Source organism: Triturus cristatus, chromosome 11 (assembly GCF_964204655.1).
Source record: "Triturus cristatus chromosome 11, aTriCri1.1, whole genome shotgun sequence".
Taxonomy (NCBI): Eukaryota; Metazoa; Chordata; class Amphibia; order Caudata; family Salamandridae; genus Triturus; species Triturus cristatus.
Window position 1 is genome coordinate 1,048,586,785 of NC_140594.1, and position 22,995 is coordinate 1,048,609,779.

General features: G+C 43.0%; 1 protein-coding gene across 2 annotated transcripts in view; it reads right to left on the reverse strand.

Moving 5' to 3' along the window:
* The window catches only part of LOC146785927 (uncharacterized), a 671,075-nt gene that overhangs the window by 145,560 nt on the left and 502,520 nt on the right, over positions 1 to 22,995 (reverse strand). Inside the window, exons 5-6 of one of the 2 annotated variants that reach the window (XM_085635326.1) lie at positions 22,824 to 22,925; positions 14,789 to 14,876 (exon numbers count right to left, since the gene is read on the reverse strand). The exons of the other annotated variant lie outside the window; for it this stretch is intronic. Coding sequence (XP_085491452.1) covers positions 14,789 to 14,876; positions 22,824 to 22,925 — 190 coding nt within the window. The remainder of the gene's footprint in view (positions 1 to 14,788; positions 14,877 to 22,823; positions 22,926 to 22,995) is intronic. 2 annotated transcript variants of the gene reach the window in all.

Genomic DNA, 22,995 nt, shown 5'->3' on the forward strand with positions numbered 1-22,995 from the left:
CCATCTCCGGGAGCAGCTTTACTTTTTAAAAGGGAAGGGGGACCACACCCCTCCGTCTCTGAGCTATTATTGTTCCCGCGGACCCCATCCTCAGGGCCAGCTCACTTGCTGTGTCCAGGGGGAACCCACTCCTCTGGACACAGCAATACCCTTGTCCACACCAGCGCAGGCAGGGTAACTTGTAAACAGTATTTTCAAAACTCCTGACAAACAGGAGCAAACACAAAGTCCGCTCCCATCGTGCGGGATCTATGAAAATGCTCCCACCAACTAGGAACATACTTTTTATCTGCTTCCCTGCCTGCAGTGATGGGGGCAGGGAAATAGATCAAGTTATTGCTCAGTAAAATAGCTGCTCTCTGCGCACGGATGCAATGCCAGCTCCTGCAGCATGTGGGGAGCTGGTTAAGGTCTCAGGGGCCTTGGGTCCCCCTTGGCCCTCAACATTGTATATGGTGGGTGCCCTAGGTGGGCACCAGGGTACCCGCCTATATGAAACACAGGCCCCTGGGGACTGGGTCCCCAGGGCCCAAATAGAGGCGAGAGGGGAACCAGGTGACCCCATCCCATTTAACTTAATTAGTGGCCCTGGGGATGGGGTCCCCATGGCCTAATGAGGATCGGGGAGGGGGTCCACGTGTGACCCCTCCTCTTTAAAATACATAAGGCCCTGGCCGATTGAATCCCCAGGGTCATAAGGCTCCCCTTCCCTTTTTTATTGGTATTGCCCCGGGGTATGGGATCCCCGGACCTACTGAGGCTTGGGGAGGGGAGCTGCACATGTCCAAAGGCTGTGTACTGCCTGGGGTTGGCTGTCTATGGGAAGTTGGAAACAGGGCCTGGCTGCCAGACAGGCACTGTGGATAACCCCATGCCTTGCACGGCCAGAGGCTGTGCGCTGCGTGGAGTTGGTTGCCTCTAGGTGGCGAAAGGCCGGGCCCAGCGTGGGGATGGCTGCCTACGGGGGAGGTTACTTTAGGGTCTGGTTGCAGGTCATGCGTTGTGGGGTGCTGGCTTTACGTTTTGTAATAAAATACTACTTTACGTTAAAAAAAATCCTAGAAATCACTGAAAAGAATAAAGGTTAAAGTAACGTTATAGTTAGGTGTGATAAAAAGATCTGTTTTTCTTTAAGAAACCTTGGAAATTCATACAAAAAACAAAGGTTAAAGTGATGTTATAGTTAGGTTAATATGTCACTGATAACATTAACATTTTGAACTAAAAATAAGCCACAGAAATTCAGCAGGTATAGTTAGTAGACCTAACTTCAACTTGCACCCCCGCCATGCTCTGCTTATGTCCTCACATACTACAACACTCATGATCTGTCCTATGACATAATTTATGACATCACTGATTACATCTCAAATGACATCATTGATGAAATCACTGATGACATCATCCAATGAGTGTGTTAGCTTGTTTTATAGTTTAAGTAATGGAGGATAGCTACCATATTACTTTTCGACCTAATTTTCTATAGCCTGTGTCAAGCTAATGGGTACAAGAATTTGCAAAATTCATGTGCTTCTAATGCATCATGGGTGTGTGGAGATATTGAAAATTGTTATAAATCTTTGTATTGAATAGTAACTCTTTGTGCAGATGACAGTTGACAACTTGTGTCCAGTATGTTCCACACACGTTTTTTGTTTCTGCAGAGAAAATTTCCAACAGGGCAAACATTGTGTTTGGTAGATGCTAAATATTGTAAGCAGCCTTGAGTTATTAGACAGAATCGTCAAAGCATGACAGTTTCTACATAACATGCTAACCTATGTACACATCTTTGTTTTGCTTCAGAAGATCTGTAAAGTTTTCACCACAGAAGGAAGGCTGCAGGTAACATGACCTTTAGCACCTTCAGATCTTGGTTATTTAAAGTCAATAGTGTCTTTTTGACAAGAGTTGCATAGTATGTATACTGTTCTTAGTAGATCCTTTTTACTATTCTGTGCTGTATTTCTCATGGGAGTTTCAATGTCCACAAACAGTGTGGTGTACAGTAAACACTCTCATTTTTACAGTACTCACTTTTCTGCTCATATAAACTTTCATTCTCAATGTAGGCTCAGTGATTGTGAGGGGTTTGATACAGATAAAAGTTGTCGGCAGTAGGGCATGGAACAACGTTTAGTATCTTGAGGAACTTGGCATTGTCTGAACAGTTGTATACATATTAAACACTGTGTTTAATGAGAATTTCCCACATATCTGTGGTTGATGGTTAATGTGAGCTAGGTTCCCCTGAAGTGTATGGTATAGGGTCAATGTTACACATAACACATGCTTGCTACACCTTGTGGTATCTGTGATAGTATTAATGATGCTACAAATTAGTCGGAGCTATTTCATACTAGTTTATAGAGTAATGTATAGAAAAGAAGCTTGGATGATGTCATCAGTGATTTCATCAATGATGTCATTTGAGATGTCATCAGTGATGTCATGTGAGGGCGCAAGTTATAGTTAGCTCTAAAGCACGAGAACAGGACTAGGTGTGTGGGCACAGTGCTGTCTCTTCAGTGAGGAAGATGGTATTCATGGAACAACGATATATATATTGAACCATTCCTGGTCACAGTAAGAAAACAGGCGCTGATCAAAGAAAAGTGTTTATTCCGTTGTGATGCCCTAGACACGTTTCGGCAGTCTTGCAGCCTTGCTCACTACATCAGGCATCTCTACATCTAACAGGTTATATCTACATCAAAAGAGCACTGATTGGGCTAGTTGTCACAGCAACTGACTACTGGTCATAGACATAGAAAAATTTCAGGAATGTCAACCATGCATCTATAACGATAAAAAGAAGAAAAGTACATATATATAACAAACATTGTCTTGTTGTTGTCGCTATTCCTGCTAAATTACAGCAATTAGTGTGCACATATCAATGAAAAAAATTATTATAATCGCTACTGTGACTAGTAAGAAAATATATATAAATAATATATAAAAAAAAGGGGGTAACAAATGGATACCGGCATCCGTTAATGTATGCATATTACTTGTGGTAAAGTACGATTGGTACGGAAGACATTAAATAAGGAAAGGTGTCAGCTGCATTGTTAGACTCTTATAGTGGTGCTTTGTACACAAATGTTATGCATGTATACAATGTATCCATAATTAACACAATACAGAGGGCATATCATAGTGCATTAAGTGGAGTCCCTAATGCAAGTGCATTTACTAACTTGCGGGAGCACTGTTCACACCAAGTCTGGTGACTGTCTCTGCGTGTGGCGCATTTACCTAAGAAAAGCAGCTAATTTGCGAATACCACCCAAGTGGGCCCTGATTACTGTCTTTGTGTGATTCATGGGGTAGAATACAATAGTAGCTGTATGCATCTGCTGGTAATACAATGAAAAAATCATCATAAAAAGAATCATATTTAACAAAATATAAATAATATGTTTGAAGTGCCCTATATAAAACATTAAAAGATATCTAACGTGTGAGAGCCTAACGCTACGGACAGGGTTGCGGTGCAGGACAAGCAGCTTGGTAACTAAAGGTGTACATTTAGTGCCTCATCTGCGTTCATCCCATTTGGGATTCTGCTGTCTAGTAGTATTATATAGCGAGATTCTAATTTTCTGAGAGACAGTTGTCTATTTCCACCTCTGATGTTTTTGTAGACACTGTCAATTATGAAAAAAGAGAGTTCTTCTATTTTACCGCCATGGAAAGTCTTGCGACTGGGTACGCTGGATCATTATGGTTAATGGCTCTCAGATGTTGCAAAATCCGCACATGTACGGGGTGTATTATACTACCCACGTACATTTTGTTGCAAGTGCAGTGCAGGACATATACCGCAAAATCCGTCTTACAAGAGTAACTACCACGGATTTCAAAAGGGGTGTTTCTGAGTGGTAGAGGAATGCTTCGGTGTTAACACCATGTTTGCACGCTTTACATTTAAAGGATTTTTAAAAAAACCTTTGCGGTTTGAGCCAGCTGGCTCCTTTGTCAAGCGTTGGTGCGTTACAGACTAGCTCTTGGCGCATAGACTTTGCTCGTCTGAATGTAATTTGTGGGAGTTTGGTGCAGGTGCCGCCTATAACGGGGTCACTGCGAACCAATGGCCAATGCTTGTGCAGTAGCTTACGTAAGTTGGTGTGGTAGGTGTTGTACCCTGTAATCAGTCTAGGTGATGTGTTTGTGTCATTTTTATCACTTTGTTTGCTTTTTTGAGATGCGGAGTGCAAGAGATCCTCCCTCTTGATGTTGTCACACTTCTTCTCTGCCTTATACAAAGTTTGTTTGTCATAACCTCTGCTACTCAGTCTCTTAAAGAGACCTTTCGTTGATTCACTAAGGCCTGCTATTGTGCTGCAGTTGCGTTTCATCCTTAGGCATTCTGCATAGGGTATGCTCTCTTTTAACTTGTTAGGATGAAAGCTACTAGCATGCAAAATATATATACACATGAAGAGTTACATGCTCCAAATGTGTAAATATGTAATTTGATAGGAACATTGAAATTGGCACGTCTCCTATCAATGAGTTTGATTTAATTTCACAAATACAAAAAACTTCTTATGTTGGGGACACTATGTCCAGAATCAATTAAATATGCAACATGATATGAGAATGGTGATATATGTTCAATGCTGTCAGCCCACTAGGACTTCAGTGGCTAAAAATGATGCACAATGATATTGCACTTTATCAGTGTTCAGGGACATGATGTATAATACACACAACAATATGGCTCTTTAGTTTTTGTATGTGGTAAATACATTGTTTAAGATGAAATTGGCAAATAGCCCACTTGGGCTTGATTGACAACCTGTACAATATCAAGGCACTTTAGTTTGTCTATCAGTAAGCCAACAGATGAAATTGGCAAACAGCCTACACAAGGTTATCAAATTACCACAGCTGTGCGGGAGAGTATACCTTGTAGGTGGATCTGGGCAAAAAAACGTTGTGCTACATGTGAAATGCAATAACACAGCAAATGAAAGTGACACATTGAGAATTTCAGAGCATAATTTGATTGTATGCATTTTTGTTAGAGTCAAGAGTTGGGTAAATGTCCAGTACGTATTCTACACTACAGTTGCATAATGGACCACGAGGAAATGTCACGAATGAACATATGTGCATTTTGGCGCACTGTTTGTTTCTTGTGCGTCTTTAACCAGAAATATGTGATAACGTGAATATTCCTATAGAAAAGACAACAGGAGTACAAGAAGGTAAATATCCACCAAACAAGGGTCCTTCTTTTTAACAATATGAAGTAAGTGCTTCTTTGTTTTGCTGAGATGTCCTCATATGCCTCGACATCAAGAAAGCCTCACTAAAATCATCAGGGAATGCGCTGGGGGTCTCTTGTTAAGCAGTCCATAATCCTGGCAAAAGGCAGGAAGACCTTTGCATACTACTAAGGTGGGCAGGGCCAAATGGGCAAAGCTTCCAAGTGATTTGCATATTGTACACCAGGTAAGGACAAGAAAGAAACCACTTCTAAGAGTCACCACAGATTGCGCTCCAATAGATCGATGATGCATTCACCTCCACCTTTGCATGCCTTTTATACATGAGGGGCCTTACGACTCCCATTCCCGGGCCAATTTCGGCCCGGGGACCCCATTCCTGGGGCCCGGCTAAGAATTAAAGAAGAGGGAGCCATGCAGCCCCCTCCGCAAGGCTGATTTTGCCCCAGGGACCCCAGGGTCCAGTCAATTATTCAAATAGGAGGCGGGCAGACGACTCCCCACCCCGGGGAGATTTCAGCACCGGGGACCCCATCCCCCGGGGCCGGATCTTGCTCCTGGGTGCCCTGGAGCCCACCCAAATCACCCAGTGTGCTACACTGGGGACTGTGAGGGAGCCTCAATGCCCCCGCAGTCCCTGCCGACTCCCTGCCTCCAGCATGAGTCTGCATTGCTCCTGCATGTAGGGAGCAGCCAAAATACTGCTCCCTGCATGCAGGAGCAATCCTTTCATCTGTTTTCCAGTTATCCAATACTCCGCTCCCAGCGAGCAGGGGCAGTTTTCCAGCTCCTGCCCGCTGGGAGGGGAGTTACTGTTTGCTCTCGCTGGGAGCCGGCCCTGAGGGGTGGTGGTCCCCAAGGCCATTAAGGGCTCCAGGAGGGGAGCTGCGCAGCCTTCTCATCTTTGTTCCTTAGGGCCAGCCCGGGGAGCTGGACACCCTCCCTTAATAGAATCAATACAATTAATACAATTATGTATGCCCCCGGGAGGTGGTGGTCCCCGGGGCTGATTATGGCCTGGGAGGGGGGCCTCACACCCCATCCCTTCACAATGTTTTTAGGGCCCGGGGAGGTGTTGGTCCCTGGGGCCCTCCATAAGAATGGAAGGGGGTCCGTGCGGCCCCCTCCAATATTTAGAATGGTGCCCAGGGGAGATGATGGTCCCTGGGGCTTTTAGGAGCGGGGCTGTAAGGCCACCCTCCAATTAAAAGTTGAATTGGCCTGCCCCGGGGAAGTGGCGGTCCACGGGGCTCAAACTGGCTTGGGGAGGTGGCTGCATGCGTCTCCTTCCCCATTATTTATATTTAAATATGCCCCCGGGATCCGGCCCACACGGGAGACCATGCTTTTTTTTGCCACAAATTTGCGAATATCCACAATTTCACAGCAGTTTTTTTAAATGCAATTTGGCCCTGGCGGAGTCCCTGGGGACCCCAACACAAAGGCTACGGGGGTTTGGGTATTCCTACCCTGCCCCCTTTTCTTTATTTTTATAGGGTTTTTTTGCGACTCACCTGAGGACAAGCCTAAGATGGCTGTCAACACGTCCTGGTTGAAGTGTTGGCAGCCAATCAGATCTCTGCACAAGATTGTCAATATTCTTGGAGGTTTTGTGCAATTTCTATACCAAGAGCTTCCTATCTGTCAAATTTGGTGCAATTCCATCCAGCGGTTTGGGCTGTAGTCATGTCTAAACTCTCTATGAGAATTAACATAGGAAACACACTTTTTTTGATCCCTCCTTTTTCTTGACTCCCACTTGATGGATCACGTCAGGTCAAGAAACGCTTTTCCGATGTCAACTAGGTCATAACTAGAACTAACTTCTGGCAACTGCCAGTAATAAATAAATAAAAAGTGTAGTAAATAAGCACACATTTGTGGCTTACCACACGGCCTCCTATGATGATTAGGCAACATTTAGACAGAATGACGCCCCGGTCAGATTCCAATCACTTTTCACCTGTGTTAGGGGACACTCACTCACCCTAGTCCCATTCACTTTGCACCACGTAGAGGTCTATTCCTGGCTAAAAATGCTAAATTGTTATGGTTTCAGAAGGATATTGTAAATCTTATGGTCTTCAGAGGATATTGCTTATAGAAAAAAGAGCGATTTTGCAGTTTGGATTGCTTTAAAGTAAGGCATACATGGACTGAAAGATACCCACAGGCAATACTGGGGAAGAACTATTTGGGTACTTATTTACTGCAGCAGTGGCTAAGATATTAATTAGGTGGTGTTAATTGTAAAATATGGATTCACAAAATGACAACTGTCATAACATTATTAGGCAGTGCTAGATGTGGTCAATAATCGGATTTGTACTGAGTATCGAAACCATGCCAAGCATCGCACATACTTAAATAATTGTACTGGGGAGTAATAGAAGCTCATATATTAATTAGGTGATATTAATTTACTATATGGCACTTGTCATGAAATTGTATAGGAATCCGAAGATATTGTCAACAATTGTATTTGTATATAGTATGAGAACCAGTGCCTAGCACCGCACGCACTTGAATAACTGTTGGAATGCCAGATTTATCCATTGTGCCGAGATGACATAGTTTAAATTCAAAATCGTTTTGAGGTATTCACATTGCGAGGATATGTATCATAGTGGCGGAACATGTGGTGGCATTGCAAGGCATTCTGTGGTTAACAACTATGCATTCTGGTACAAGTAGTGTCCATAGAGCGGGTGACCCGCCATGAAAACTTTATTGACCCAAATGCCAGGAACAAACACTGCAGATGATTCATAAGTATTTAGCGGTAATTAATAGCATGTATCATGACGTTTACAACAATGAATTGTATTCTATTTATATTGCTTTATAATGTATTTAACCTTCAGTCCAAATGTTTTTATACACTGCTAATTGTGAGACATATGAAACACGTGAAGTATGGTGTCTATGCTCTTGAACTCTGAAACCTTTTTCTATAGGAAATAGTTGTAGAGGAAGTTACTTGATAAAGGCGAAATGCCGAAACGCGTCATCCTTAACTTTGGTGCACAATAAATTATTTGTGCTGTCTCCTGGTGTGCCGCATCCTGTTGTGTTCTGCCATCGAGGTGGAGTGAAGGACTCTACTGAAATTTACAAATGGCTGCTGTTGCCGTTTAGCAGGTACCAACGCCTTGGGAAGGGAACCGCTAAGTGCAGCAACTCTGTGATATATATAGGCAACTTGTGCAGTTTGATGTTAGCGGCTTCGCCTGAGCCGCAGGAGACGCTCCGCTGCACTTCGTGCAGCCTTGCTGCCCCGTCAAGCTACGAGGCGGCGTTGAGACGAGGAAGCCATTGAAGGTGTCTACGGAGGCGGGGAGTCAGCTTCGTTGTGCCTTTCAACCCACTGGGGTATTACGAAACTCTTATTTCTGCTGAGATGACACAAGACCCTCTTGGGGAACAAGAGGCACCACAAGTACCATGATGCCACACGATGTGGCCACGCCCACTGAGGCGGGAACTTTGATAATCACAAGGTGTTTAAAAGACTGTTGTGCCATCTCGCAGTGTGATTGCCAGAAGCCCATGAAGAAGTGCTGATGAAAGCACGAAACGCGTCGGGCGGGACTTTGAAATTTTTTAAAGGCAACGTTCTGTTTCCTCAGCTGCATCCTTCAATAAAGAAAGGCACACTTACCTCCTCGTGTGGGCTCTCCTTCAGCAGGCAACTTGTACGGTTTGATGTTAGCGGCTTCGCCTGAGCCGCAGGAGACGCTCCGCTGCACTTCGTGCAGCCTTGCTGCCCCGTCAAGCTACGAGGCGGCGTTGAGACGAGGAAGCCATTGAAGGTGTCTACGGAGGCGGGGAGTCAGCTTCGTTGTGCCTTTCAACCCACTGGGGTATTACGTAACTCTTATTTCTGCTGAGATGACACAAGACCCACTTGGGGAACAAGAGGCACCACAAGTACCATGATGCCACACGATGTGGCCACGCCCACTGAGGCGGGAACTTTGATAATCACAAGGTGTTTAAAAGACTGTTGTGCCATCTCGCAGTGTGATTGCCAGAAGCCCATGAAGAAGTGCTGATGAAAGCACGAAACGCGTCGGGCGGGACTTTGACATTTTTTAAAGGCAACGTTCTGTTTCCTCAGCTTCAATAAAGAAAGGCACACTTACCTCCTTGTGTTTGGCTCTCCTTCAGCAGGCAACTTGTGCGGTTTGATATATATATATATATATATATATATATATATACACACATATGTGTATAATACACACACACACACATGCATACCCCAATCCCAATTATGTCACACACATATCATATGGACTTAGAAAGGATTCCCTAAACTCCCAGGTGCAGTCAAACACTGAACTGGTTGCTGGAGTATGGGAGGGGCTAATGTCCTCTAAAACTGACTTCAGCTCCTCCCTAACCATGCCCACCTGCTTTTTTCTGTTGATAGGATGGAGGGACGTGGGAGAGAAGGTGGAAGGAATAGCAGAGCTCCACCCACCCTCTCTTCTGTCCCCTCCTCTGACCCCACCAGCAGTATAAATATATCAGGAGATAGGAGTTGGTAGGAGATGGACTAGGATTATTCCTAGTCCCTTCCCTTATTATCCCCAGCTCATGGTTCGGTTACAGGCAGATTTTCATCTATTAGTGCTTTTCTGTCCATGAAAATCACTGGGAGAGGGACAACTTCAAGCCTTTATGAGAGTGAAGGTATGACTGGTGCTGCAGCTAGCTCCGTGAGGCCAGTTAAAGCTGCATTAGTTCTACCAGTGCTGCAACTGCCTTGGTGGGCTGATTGGGGCTGCCACAGCATTGGTGACTGAACTGGCTGAGTCAGGACCTATACCTGATTCCCATAACGCCAGTCAGGGATAACTCTAGACCAATGAGCAGATGGAGCCTCACCAGCTGTTGCTCTGTTGCTGTTTACTGCTGAACTGAGCCAGGCGGCCGTGTGTACCTGGCCTCCACCACAGAAGTGAGATTGTCTTCGCTCGCTGTAGGCCTCTGCCTGCTAGATGGCAGTGAAGCCAACAGATCAGTTTAGGAGGAGCGTGAGATACTGAACACATTAACAACTACATCATCAGGGTTAAGAATATAGAGAAATGAAAACATTTGATTTGTGAGTAATTGGCACTACAACTGAGCATGATTCATGTCACTGCCCTAAGCGCTGGGGGAAGAAGCTATCAAGGGGTCAACCGGGTGGGATTACCATGAGAGAAATCAGTGGTTATAGGTGTTGGACCTAACATCCTTGGCATAGTTTTCCTCCAACTTTTTCCCTTTCAGCCTCCTGTTTTGTTGACTTCATTTTTTGCTGTCTTTAGGACTCTGCACACCTTATCACTGTGAACCAGTGCTAAAGTGCTTCTTCTCTCTCATTTAAACATGGTAAAATTAGCTTCCACCCAATTGGCCTAATCAGTATACTTGTAAGTCCCTAGGGAAGTGGTCCTGCATGCACCCAGGGCATGTAAATTACATGCTACTAGTGGGCCTGCAGCACTGATTGTGTCACCCACTAAAGTAGCCATTTAAACATGTCTCAGGCATGCTATTACAAACTGAATGTGCAGTTTTAAATTGCCATTTTGAACTGGCAAGGTAAACCTCCCTTTTAAATACATATGTGCCACCCCTAGGGACAGTCCTTCACAACCCAGAGGGTAGGGTGCAGTGTATTTAAAAAGTTGGACATGTATTTTTAAGTTTTAGATGTCCTGGTAGTAAAAAGCTTTTAAATTCATTTCTCACTAATGTGAGGCCTACCTCTTCCATAGGAAAACATTGGGTTAACTTATTGCATTTAATAAGTGATAACTTTCAATTGGGAGCAGGTATGGATGTTGAGATTTGTGTCTAAAGAAGTGCAATTAGAACCCCACTTCAACAGTATTGTTGGATTTTAAATCTGAATTTTGAAAATGCCCATTTTAGAATGTTGGCTTTTTCTTGTCCTAACCAATTGGTGACTGTAGCCTGTCCATGCTCACATGACTAGGTGTAGCTGGGAGTTGGTCTTTGTGTATTGCTCCCAGACAGTGAGACGAAGGGATGGCAGGGGTTTTCAGGATGGGCCACTCGGAGTTGATGAGGGGGAGGGGCTGTCACCTACCACACTTACACATCACAAAGTCTCTGCCTGGGCACACTCACAAAGTGTTTGACACTAGTCTTTTGTGACCACAGACAAGCTGGGTCCAGGGTAGGGAGGAAGGGGATGCTTGACTCCTCAGGGTGGAAACTTCCAGAACCTTCTCCTACTTTAAAAAGGGCACCAAGTAAACATATTGGACCACTAGACTCTTCAGCACTCATCTTGACATGTGGAAGACTCAGAAGAAGAACTGCTCTGCTGCTCTGCTGTAGAAAGGACTGACACTCGGGTGTCCTGCTGTGCTGCTCTAGTGAGAAGGGCTGGACCTGCATCTTAAACACAGGACCACCACAGTGACTCCAAGGGCTAGTTGGCTGGCCCCTGATCATAAGCCTCAGGGACAGAACAGGCTTCCTCCATCTTGACCCCGGCACCTGTACTCTGCCATCTGTGAGCCCTGCCCTCCCAAGTAGTGCCACCCTAGTCATGGACCATTGAAAGTGAGCTGCACAGTGCTCTGCCAGCCCAGCTGTGGTCGCAGTGTCTCCCAAAAACTCTGCAGTGGGGCCAGTGAGTGATGCATCTTTGATGCCGGTCCTTGCTTTGTAAGACCCTTGTCAATGGCATCCTCGACGCAGGGCTTCGCATCACAACCTAACACCTTCTCTCAACATCCACTCTGCAAGAGAATTTAAGGTACTCTTTTTCAGAGGGCTTAACTTGGTCCCTGTAGCCAGCCCGCGCTCCATCGCACTAGGCCTAAACTCCTGGCTTTGCCCTAGTCTGGCACGACCAGATGTCCACAGTTGGTGCTTTGTGGAGCAATTTTCACTTTAAAACTGCATTTCTCTGGTTCTTTTAAATGGCTTTTTGTCATCTTGGTCTTGAATTATTTAATAAATATCACTCTTTTTCTAACTTGGTGTGAGATTTTTCTTGTGTTTCACTTTATTTCCGTTTGAAGTGCTATGTAAATACTTACAAACTGTCCCTAAGTTAAGCATAACTACTTCTGTGCCATGCAATCAGAGGTTTAAACACAGGTTAAAGTGGGGTATGCTTGTGACTCCACCCTGACAAGAATTGTGGTTGCTAATGATTGGAGATTCACCCCCCTCAGCCAGTAACCAAATTTCTTACAGTAGAGCCACAAGGAAGAACTGTAACCAGCAGCACTAAAATATATACTGGGTAGAGCTGTGTAGTATGCAGTACTGCTGTGTGATTACCAAACACTTTATTTTCTGAAAAAGGAAAGCATTTGGTGGTAAATTGTAGTTATTGTGCCCGTTAGATGATTGTTGAGTTCTAAGTCTGTGCACCATGCTGTCTCGCTGATAAGCCCTTTGACTTCTTGCCGTCACTACACTAAGAATAAGTGCGGAAAGTGAGGCCCAGTGTGCAGAGGCACATTAGGACAAACACCTGCACACCAGTGAGAAATACCTTTAACCATTACAGTTGGGACCCAAGAGCTCCAGTCTGCACTGCGACCCCCAAATGGGGTCTGAAGGGGCACAAAGGAACCAAAGTGGGACATGCGCTTGAATTGTTTAATATCAATTTTTTGTTAAAAGCTCTGGCACAGAGGTACACAAACGCACCATCAGCGAAAGGGTTAACTGCCCCTCCACAAACCCTTGATGACAGTGTGAAAAAATATCTCTTTTCGCATGGTCCCCCTCATTTTGTGCTGTTTTTTATTGCTGACTTCAGAAATCTGTACAATGGAGTGCTGCTGTCTGGTGCCCAGTGTGTGCTCTGACCCACAAAACAAGTAAAACATGGCTAATCCCTGATTGGTATATTTAACTCTCCTTTAAGGCCATAGCATAGGGTGCAGAAACTAAACGCTTTGCATGGAAAGTTATGTGGCACCTGTAAGTTGCAGCACTTATTGTGGCATTCACTGGTGTAACAAAGAAAATATGACTTCAGGTCTATCAATGTAGCTTGACTGCTGTTTAAAGATGCAGCTCTACCTGTCAAATTAACCCATTTGACAAGGGAGAAAACCTTCCTTTTAAATATTAATAAAGTCACCCCTATTTAGGCCTTGTAGCCCACAAGGTAGAGTACAAGATATTTAAAAATTGGACCTGTAGAAATTCAATCTTGCCATGTCCCTACACTGACAAGCTATTTTCACTGTGGGAGGCTCTGATTGTCCTTTGATGACAACCGCAGTAAAAATAGAATAGTTATTCTGCTATTACAGGTTTGGGACTAGATACAGAAATTATTCTACTACTATTTTTAATTTATATTAAAAATCGAATGTATTCACGAAAAATATCTTTCAGAAAGTGGCCTTTGTTCTTGTAGCCAGCTGGGAACAAGCACAGTGTAAGCGGCGCCTGGTGACAGATATAGAGTGTATAACTTGGAAGGAAGACACTGCTCATCTCCCTAAACACACACACGTGGCTGGTACACAAGATCCATCAAAATGCCAGACGCCCTGTGCCACCTTGGCTTTCCCTTAGAGTAGTCTATGGGATAGTTTACAGTAAGGCAGACAGGATGTGCTGTAAAAGTGGCTAATGTTGCACCCAGAAACTTTTTTCCCATTGTTGGGAGTGCCCAGGAGTCAACCTACCCCATTGGATAATGAACTACAAATATAGACCTCAGAACCAGCTTCTCAGAACACTATCTGGTACCCGTGGACAAACCGAAGAAGAAATGCAACTGCTATTTGAGCCCTGTAAGGAGACCTGAATGGTTGGACTGCTCTCACTAGTACCCAGTATAACGAAGAGACACAATAAGCTGCAAGAGGCCTTTTGCCTGAGGGGCTTACTTGAGCAGTTGCAACTGGACCTGAACTGGATCGGCTGGTGGCTTCTGCTGGAGTGAGTTCGACCCCCTAGGGCTGTTCCTGAGGTCCTTGGACCCTTGGCTATATCTAGTTGGATTGCTCCAACAACCTCTGAAAAGTTTGGAACTTAAAACCTTTTGGACTTTCATTTCCTAAGGTAAAATCTTGGGACATTGGTAAAAACTGGGACGAACCAGCTTGGTGTATCTGGCCTGAAATCATGCCTAGGTCCTGGTCACCCAGCAACAATGAGTACTGATTGGTGATTTCCTTTTTCAATAAAATGTACTCTTTTTCTAATTCAGTTTGGGAGTTGTATTGTTTGGTGTTTGACTTTATTAGCTTTTGGGTACTACAAAAATACTTTACACATTGCCCTAAGTTAAGCCTGTCTGATCTGTCCCATAGCTACCAGGGAGGTTGAGTTCACATTAATTTGGTGCCTGTGGTATTCACACTGACAATTAGGCAACCACTCACACTACATAATAATCCACTTTCTTACAGACTGTGTATATAAATAGTAATATTGCAATTATGACACATATACAGCCATTCAGATAAAAAGAGAATCAAAGAAGTGAGTGTGATTTACTTTTGTAAAATGGATTCATGCATGATGAAAGTGTCTCTTACCTGGGACTGACATATGACAACTCTGTTCAGCTTTAGCTCTTGATTGATTGAGTGCGACGTACACGGTAGCCTTGCAAGTACCTGACCACTGTCAACAAATAATAATTGGAGCTTGTTAAGTAAAGTCTTTACCATGGAGGGCTAGATACAGTTTTGGGCATGTAGAAATCATAACATATGTCACAACCGCACAATTTTCAGCTGTGATGCTGATAGTTACAGTTCATGTTTCTTTGTACTCTATGATGATATTTTCTCTACTTCTTTATTCCATTTTAATAGTTAATTTGGTCTATGCTTTTCCTAACTTTCCTAACTCAGACATGTTATGTTTTTACTCTTTCACTCATGCATTCCTGGTGGACATGCATTTATGTTTTTGTGTAAATTAACTTTAAGTTACATACTGTTCTGTGTTTGTTTTTGGAAGTTTATAATACTCTATGATGATATTTTCTCTACTTCTTTATTCCATTTTAATAGTTAATTTGGTCTATGCTTTTCCTAACTTTCCTAACTCAGACATGTTATGTTTTTACTCTTTCACTCATGCATTCCTGGTGGACATGCATTTATGTTTTTGTGTAAATTAACTTTAAGTTACATACTGTTCTGTGTTTGTTTTTGGAAGTTTATAATACACATTGAAAAGAAAAAGAAAACAAATTATATGTCCACATACATAACATAGGGGCTGATTAGGATGGCGGGCAGACTTTCGTCCACCCGCCACCCTATCGTAAACGGGACCGCCCGACAGGCTGGGAGGCTAGGGTGGGAGGGTTATTAAATATATTTAAGTTACTGTTAGTTCATTACAATTAATATTTTTATTGACAATTATGTAAAATGTGTAAATATTATCATTTTAAAAATACATTTTAGATGTGTGTTGTGTAGTTTGTAGAGGTATAGGGTAGAAAGGTTTTTAAGTAATAGCAAATTTAAAAATAGTTAATTATTTTTTGGGAGTTATGTTATTTATTATTCTATGTGTTAATTGTGTTGTGCTTTTTAATTGTAAATAACATTGCATTTATTGGTTGTGATTATTTTGAGAGTATAGTTCGTGATTTTAATTAGAATATGTGTATTAAATTACAATAAGCACAAAAAATTGTAATACATATGTAATTTGTTTATTTTAAAAACAAAATCATATGTATCGAGAATTTTTGTATTACAATATTTATATTTTTCTTATTTAGTATAGTTTTGCAAATATGTTATTAACTGGAAGTGAATTAGTCTGTTTCTAATGTTGTACAGAGTGCAGTGGGAGTAGTAAGTTTCACCACCTTGCAATCCAACACTTTCCCTACTCTTGCACTGACTGGACTGGGAATAGTAAACTTTACCACCTCCACAATCTGACCCTTTCCCTACTGTTGCAATGAATGGAGTGGGAGTAGTACTTTTTACCCATGCACAATCCAACATTTTCCCTACTGTTGTAATTACTGGAGGGGGAATAGTAAATAATACCCCTCTGTAATCCAAAACTTTCCCTACTGTTACACTGACTTGAGTGGGAATAGTACATTTTACCCCTCTGCAATCCAACACTTTCCCTACTGTGGCACTGACTGGAGTTGAAATAGTAAATGTTACCTCTCTGCAATCCAACACTTTCTCTACTGTTGCAATGACTGGAGTGGGAATAGTAAATGTTACCCCTCCACAACCCAACACTTTCCCTATTGTTGTTCCGCCACCAATTGGCTGTCGGTGGCGGTACATACAGCAGAGTGGTCCAACCGCCACATTATGATGCGGTCGGTCAGACCGCATCAGTCGGAGTGACTGACTGACGCCTTTGATGGACTCCAGGAGCCTGTCGAGCCATCGGTTGGAATATATATCCTGCAATAGGGGCAGTGCCTACGCAGGCACCACCGTAGGGATTTCGATGTACCTTTCCGAGAGACTTTCCATGGCGGTCTGACCACCATGGAAAGGGTATTGCAATGGGACTTTAGGGCTCCCTAGCAGAGTCACCTTGCAAAATCAATTGAAGACATTTAGGGCTCATTACTATGGCGGTCAGACAAGCATCCGACTGACATCGCTACAGGCACATGTCTGTCCGACAAAGAGTCAGTGGTCCCACTTGCCCTATCACGATACGACTGCCGAGCAGGCAGACGTAAATGCCTTTTTCTACTGCAGCTTATGCAGCGGCCCGCCAAAGGGCTGCAGCACAAGCCGCAGTAGAAAAATGCATTTCTTACACATCCTAGCATAGATGTTTGGGGAGGCACCACATGTGCCTCCCTGGCCACTTAGCTGTGGTGTACGGGGGCCCTGCTTTGGGCTCCCATAGTCCCTTCCGGCTACCTTTTCATGGTGGTAGGCAGTCAGAAAGGGATATCCTAATCCCTACAGCGATGCCTGCACAGGCCCAACATCCATTGTAGGGACCTACCTTTACAATGCAACTGGTACAACGCAACTGCCTTTACATCGCATGCTATTACAATGCATGCCACTACAACGCATGCCATTACAGCGCATACCATTACAACGCATGCCATTACAATGCATTATAAGGTAAGTAAGGGAGATTATTTTAGTTTTAGGGTGGGTATGGGTTTTGGGGTACATGGAAATAGTAATTTTTACCCCTATACTATCCAACACTTTCCCTGCTGTTGCACTCATTGGAGTTGGAATAGTAATTTTTACCTCTACACTATCCAACACTTACCATATTGTTGCACTCACTGGAGTGTGAATAGTAATTTTTACCCCTAAACTATCCAACACTTACCCTACCGTTGCCCTAAAAGTATTATGCATTGTAATGGTATGAACTGTAATGGTATGCGTTATAATGGTAGTTTTTAAAAATGCGTTGTAATGGCATGCATTGTAAAATCATGCGATATAATGTTAGTTGCGATGTAAAGACTGTGTTGTAAAAGCATGCGTTGTAATTGCTCGCGTTGTAACGTCATATATTCGCCACCGACAGGTCGTCGGTGGCGGTCCCACCAACATCATAATGTGGGCCTTAGTATTGCAAAGGTGAGTAATATGGAAAATGATAATGTTGGTGATGGTTTGTTTTTTATTTTTTGATTGTTCTATTGCCACACAGACATTTTAAAACAAGTAAGTAAATCCGGTAATTGTTTTACTTACGTTTTTCAGTTTTAGCTCCCTTTATTGAGACATAACAGACCTGATTTTTACTATTCACAAAAGTATGTCACCAGAACTATATTTATGACTATGAAGTCTCCACACTCAGGGCGGAGACTCCACACATAAAAATAAATGTCTATCCTATCTTTTTACTTGCAGAGTCTCTGCTACAAGTGCGATGGTTCTGATGTCGCAAAGATAATACTCGTAATATGCCTTTGCGAATAGGAAAAAACTTAAACTTACAAAAAAATGTATGCTTACCTTTGTGAATCAGGCTCAACATGTTTCCCTTTGATTACGACAGGCCTGTCTCCACATACTTGCTTCAAGACATCAATTTTTACTTATCTTTTGGCTTCTATATCAGTTCCCTATAGACACACTGGGGATCATGTTCACTCCAGACAACATACTTTACACCCCAAATGAATGCCATTCATTGATGCTGTCAACGTAGATCGGCCCATGGTCAGGAAAATCTACTGTCTACTCCAAACTGGCCATTGTCTGAAATTGGCCCACACCATCTTAACTCATTTAGGCCCTGATTAAGGAGCATGTTCAAATTGCAAGAGCAAATAGAACACCCAATAATTACAACAGGATGTGGCAATTAATGGGAGCACAATTTGCACCCAATTCAGAATTGTAATTCTACACAATTTGAACTTGCAATGTGAGGAAGCTTTTAACTGATGCAAATCACAGGTTTAACTCCCACATCGGGCACAGTTTACGCAAACTAGTTATCCCCTTTCGGGTGCAAATGATGGTTTCCAGCCAAAATGGGATTTGTGGCCTGCTCGTAGTCCTGGCTTTAGACTATTGCAATGTAATCCTTGTTGGGCTGCCCATAAGCAATTACTAAGAGGTTACTTACACATCAGAATAGGCTTCCAGGTGTACCTCAGCATGCAGTATGGAATTGTGACAATATGAAACCAACAGAGCAGCACTGATGTAGAGTCAAGGATCAAGTTACAAAAAGAGCGCTATTCATAAAGCCAAAACCAACTGGAGTGAAGGCTTTCAGTACTTCAAGAAACTGGCACCACAATACAGGTCAGTTTGGAATTTAGCCACCTTTCATTGAATCTACTAATAGTCGTACAAACCGCATAACACAAAGGTTGGTCCCTTGGATGGAAAGCTCTACCCTTAGCCCAATGCGGATGACAACAGTTTCCTGATCTTCATGAGGATCCTGAAAATTGAATGGTTTACTCAGGCCTTCAAACCGTGAACTGTCCCTGGCAAGTGGAATAACTGAGTAATTTTGGATAGGAGACAATTCATCGCATCTATCTGGATTGCCACTAAACTCAACATTTCTGTCCTTATCCTGAGTTTCAAAATCATTCCCTACACAATGCTCACCAGAGAAAACATGCCTATCTGGAAAACTCCCAAATAAACAAATACACAAATATATCATTTATGTAACTCTCATTCTTCTACTTGTTATAGTATCCGCCTGTGTACGTTATAGTATAAACCTATGTACCGCTCATCCTGCTACTTGTTATAGTATTGACAAGTAAATCTCATTCTTTTACATGTTATAGTATACACTTATGAATGTCTCATTCTTCTACTTGCCATTGTATTAACTTTTCTACATCTCATTCTTCTATTTGTTATATAGTATACGCTTTTGTACCTCTCATCCTTCTACTTGTTATTGCATTCATTTATCTACCTCTCATTCCTCTACTTGTTATAGTATTGCCTTATGTACCTATTATTCTTCTACTTATTATTGTATTCACTTATCTACTGCTCATTCTTCTAATTGTTATAGTATTGCCTTATGTACATCTCATTCTTCTACTTGTTATAGTACTGCCTTATGTACATATCATTCTTCTACTTGTTATAGTATTGCGTTATGTACCTATTATTCTTCTATTTATTATTGTATTCACTTATCTACTGCTCATTCTTCTACTTGTTATAGTATTGCCTTATCTACATCTCATTCTTCTACTTGTTATAGTATTGCCTTATGTACATCCCATTCTTCTACTTGTTATAGTGTACGCTTTAGTACCTCTCATTCCTCTACTTGTTATAGTATTGCCCTATGTGCACCTCATTCTTCTACTTATTATTATGTTCACTTATCTACCGCTCTTTCTTCTACTTGTTATAGTATTGCCTTATGTATATCACATTCTTCTACTTGTTATAGTATACACTTTTGTACCTCTAATTCTTTTACTTGTTATTGTTTTCACTTGGTTGTTTGCTGGAAGCATGCATGGTTAAACTACGCGTGCCTCTACTACGCAGCTCAAACCACAAATGTATCTTAATCACGCATTCTTTTTCCACGCATGTCTTTACCACAAACGTTTGTGGTATAGGCATGAATGATGTAGGGGTATGGGTGGCTAAGGTCGCCACTGCCCCGCCTCCACGCTGTCCCTTAAACTACCCCAACCCCTTCCACTGCCCTAAAACCTATCCCGATTCCCCCCAGCCCTAAAAACTACCCCATCTACCCAATCTCCTTCCACTGCCCTAAGGCCTAAAACCCTGTCCCTTTACATACACTACCCTACCCCCTGCCCCTGCACTGTCCCTTAAACTACCCCAAACTATTTCACTGCCCTAAAACCTACCCCGACACCCAGCCCTAAAAACTACCCCCATCTACCCATTCCCCTCCCACTACCCTAAAGCCTAAAACCCTGCCGCTTTACGTAAACTACCCTGAAACCCCTGAAACTGTCCCTTCAACTACCCCAACCCCTTCCACCGCCCTAACACCTACCCCGACCCCATTACCCACCCGCCCACCCTAAACATGAACCCAATTACCCATTCACATCCCATTGCCCTAAGGCCTAAAACCCTGCCCTGTAAGTTACACCACTCCGCAGCCCTGCGCTGTCCCTTAAACTATCCCAACCCCTTCCACTGCCCTAAAACTGACCTCAACCCCCTCCCAGCCCTAAAAACTACCCAACCAGCCCCATTTACCTCACAGCGGAGTCTTCCCGCTTCCGTCTTCCAGCAGTTAGATTGCACACTGCCTTAAACAAGCATATGCATGGTTATGGCATATGCGTGGTTAAGGCAAGCGTCATCGAGCTTGTGTAGTCGGAACACGCGTGGTTCAGAGCACGGTGTTCCGACTGTTTCCCTTTTCACTTATTTACTTCTCATTCTTCTACTTGTTATAGTATTGACTTATGTACCTATCATTCTTCTACTTGTTATTGTTTTAACTTATCTACCTCTCATTCTTCTACTTGTTATAGTATTGGCTTATGTACAACTCACTCTTCAGCTTGTTATATTCTTATTATACATGTCATTCTTCTACTTGTTCTAGTACACACTTATGCACCTCTAATTCTTCTACTTGTTATTGTATTCACTAATGCACATCTCGTTCTTCCACTTATTATAATATTCTTTCCGACTTCCTTTGTTGCTGAAACTATTTCATTGCTTCTTTCCTTGATTCAATTGTTCACTTGCATTCCTCCTCAGTCTATCTCTCTGTAAACCCTTATGATGCCATTTTACCCTAGAACATCTAAACAACTTGCATATCTTGGTAATACAGTAAAGTGAAATATGTGCCATTTTAATGCAACAGGTGTCCTTTCAGGTCCTTTTAAATCCACAGATGCTGGCAGGAAGTGGGATGAAGATTAAGACAGAAAAGTTGTTTTACTTTGATTTCCCACAATAGAACATTGTTTCAAAATATGGTATCTTTTATTTGGGTGGAGAGCGGAAGTGAGGCGCTCAAACAATAATCTTGAGAGGACCCATAAGGGGGTTACTTGAAGGGATATGTCTTAAGGGCCAGGCACACCCACAAACGTATGCCCATATTACTATCTGACTTGCTTTTCACTATCTTTGATTGAAACTGTGCCTTGATTTAAGACTACAGACAGAACATTTGTTTCAACAAGATTCCCCCAATTAAAAAAAGCACCACTTTTTTGCTGGCGTAATTGAAACATTCTTGTATTTGCTTTCTTCTTCTAAAATCAAAAATATGAAAACATCTGCACTGACTTTCAAATTTAGTCGGGAACTATCTGTGATATTTTGAGGGTAAGCGCAAAAATAAGTATATCTGGGGCCCTATTATGTATAGGGCGCAGCTTCCCTGTTTGCGCCGGGTATACCTTAAAGCAGGTGCGCCAGGCGTAAACAATGAAATTTTGCCCTATTACATTGAATGCGCTGTCCCCAGGGCAGCCATGAGCTCGCACTGCACTGGGGGCAGCGCATTTCTGTGTAAAATGGAGCAGCTGCTTTGAAGCCGCTCCGTGTTTTCACTGTGCAGGCAGCAACCTGCCTGCATTTTTAAGGGGGAGTAGAGATGCCCTTGCAGGCGGGTGCAGTTCATGACTGCACCCGCCTGCAAAGGAATGTCTGGGAGGGTCCACGGGACCCACTTCCCCCCCTCCAGAGGGCTGCCATCAGGGGCACACTGACAGTGTGCCACCTTTTAGATGGCGCACAGTCAGTGATCCACCTGAGAGCTACTTTGCCTCTGCGCCCGTGTCTGTAATACGGCAGGCACAGGGGCAAATGGATTCCCTCAATTTCATGGGTCACACCACCGAGCTAATGAGGGAACACCCCCTGAGGACAGCGCTGGTGCTTTATTTGCACCAGCGTTATCAGTATTACAGAAGGGCCCACACAAGCGTCTATGGCCCCTTCTGTAAAACCAAAGTGCCCCGGCGGCACGCAAAGCGGGTGCAAACACCTGTTGCGCCCTCTGGGCAATTATGTAATACAGTCCATAGTGTCATTTTTTAATCTTACCAGGGCATAGTTAATACAAATACTTGGTGCTAAAGTTCCGAAAAAGAGAGCAAGATTACATGGCTGACATTAAAAAACTTACCTTAAGCGGCTTGCAATCAGGATGTAACTGTGGGACTTCACTCTTATCGCAATCGGTTTCTTTTATTTTATATTCGAATTTATAGATGGTCCCAGCCACGACCTGCATTAATTGCACACAGAAAATACATTTAATTTATTATATATTTGTATTAAAAAAAATAAACTCAGCA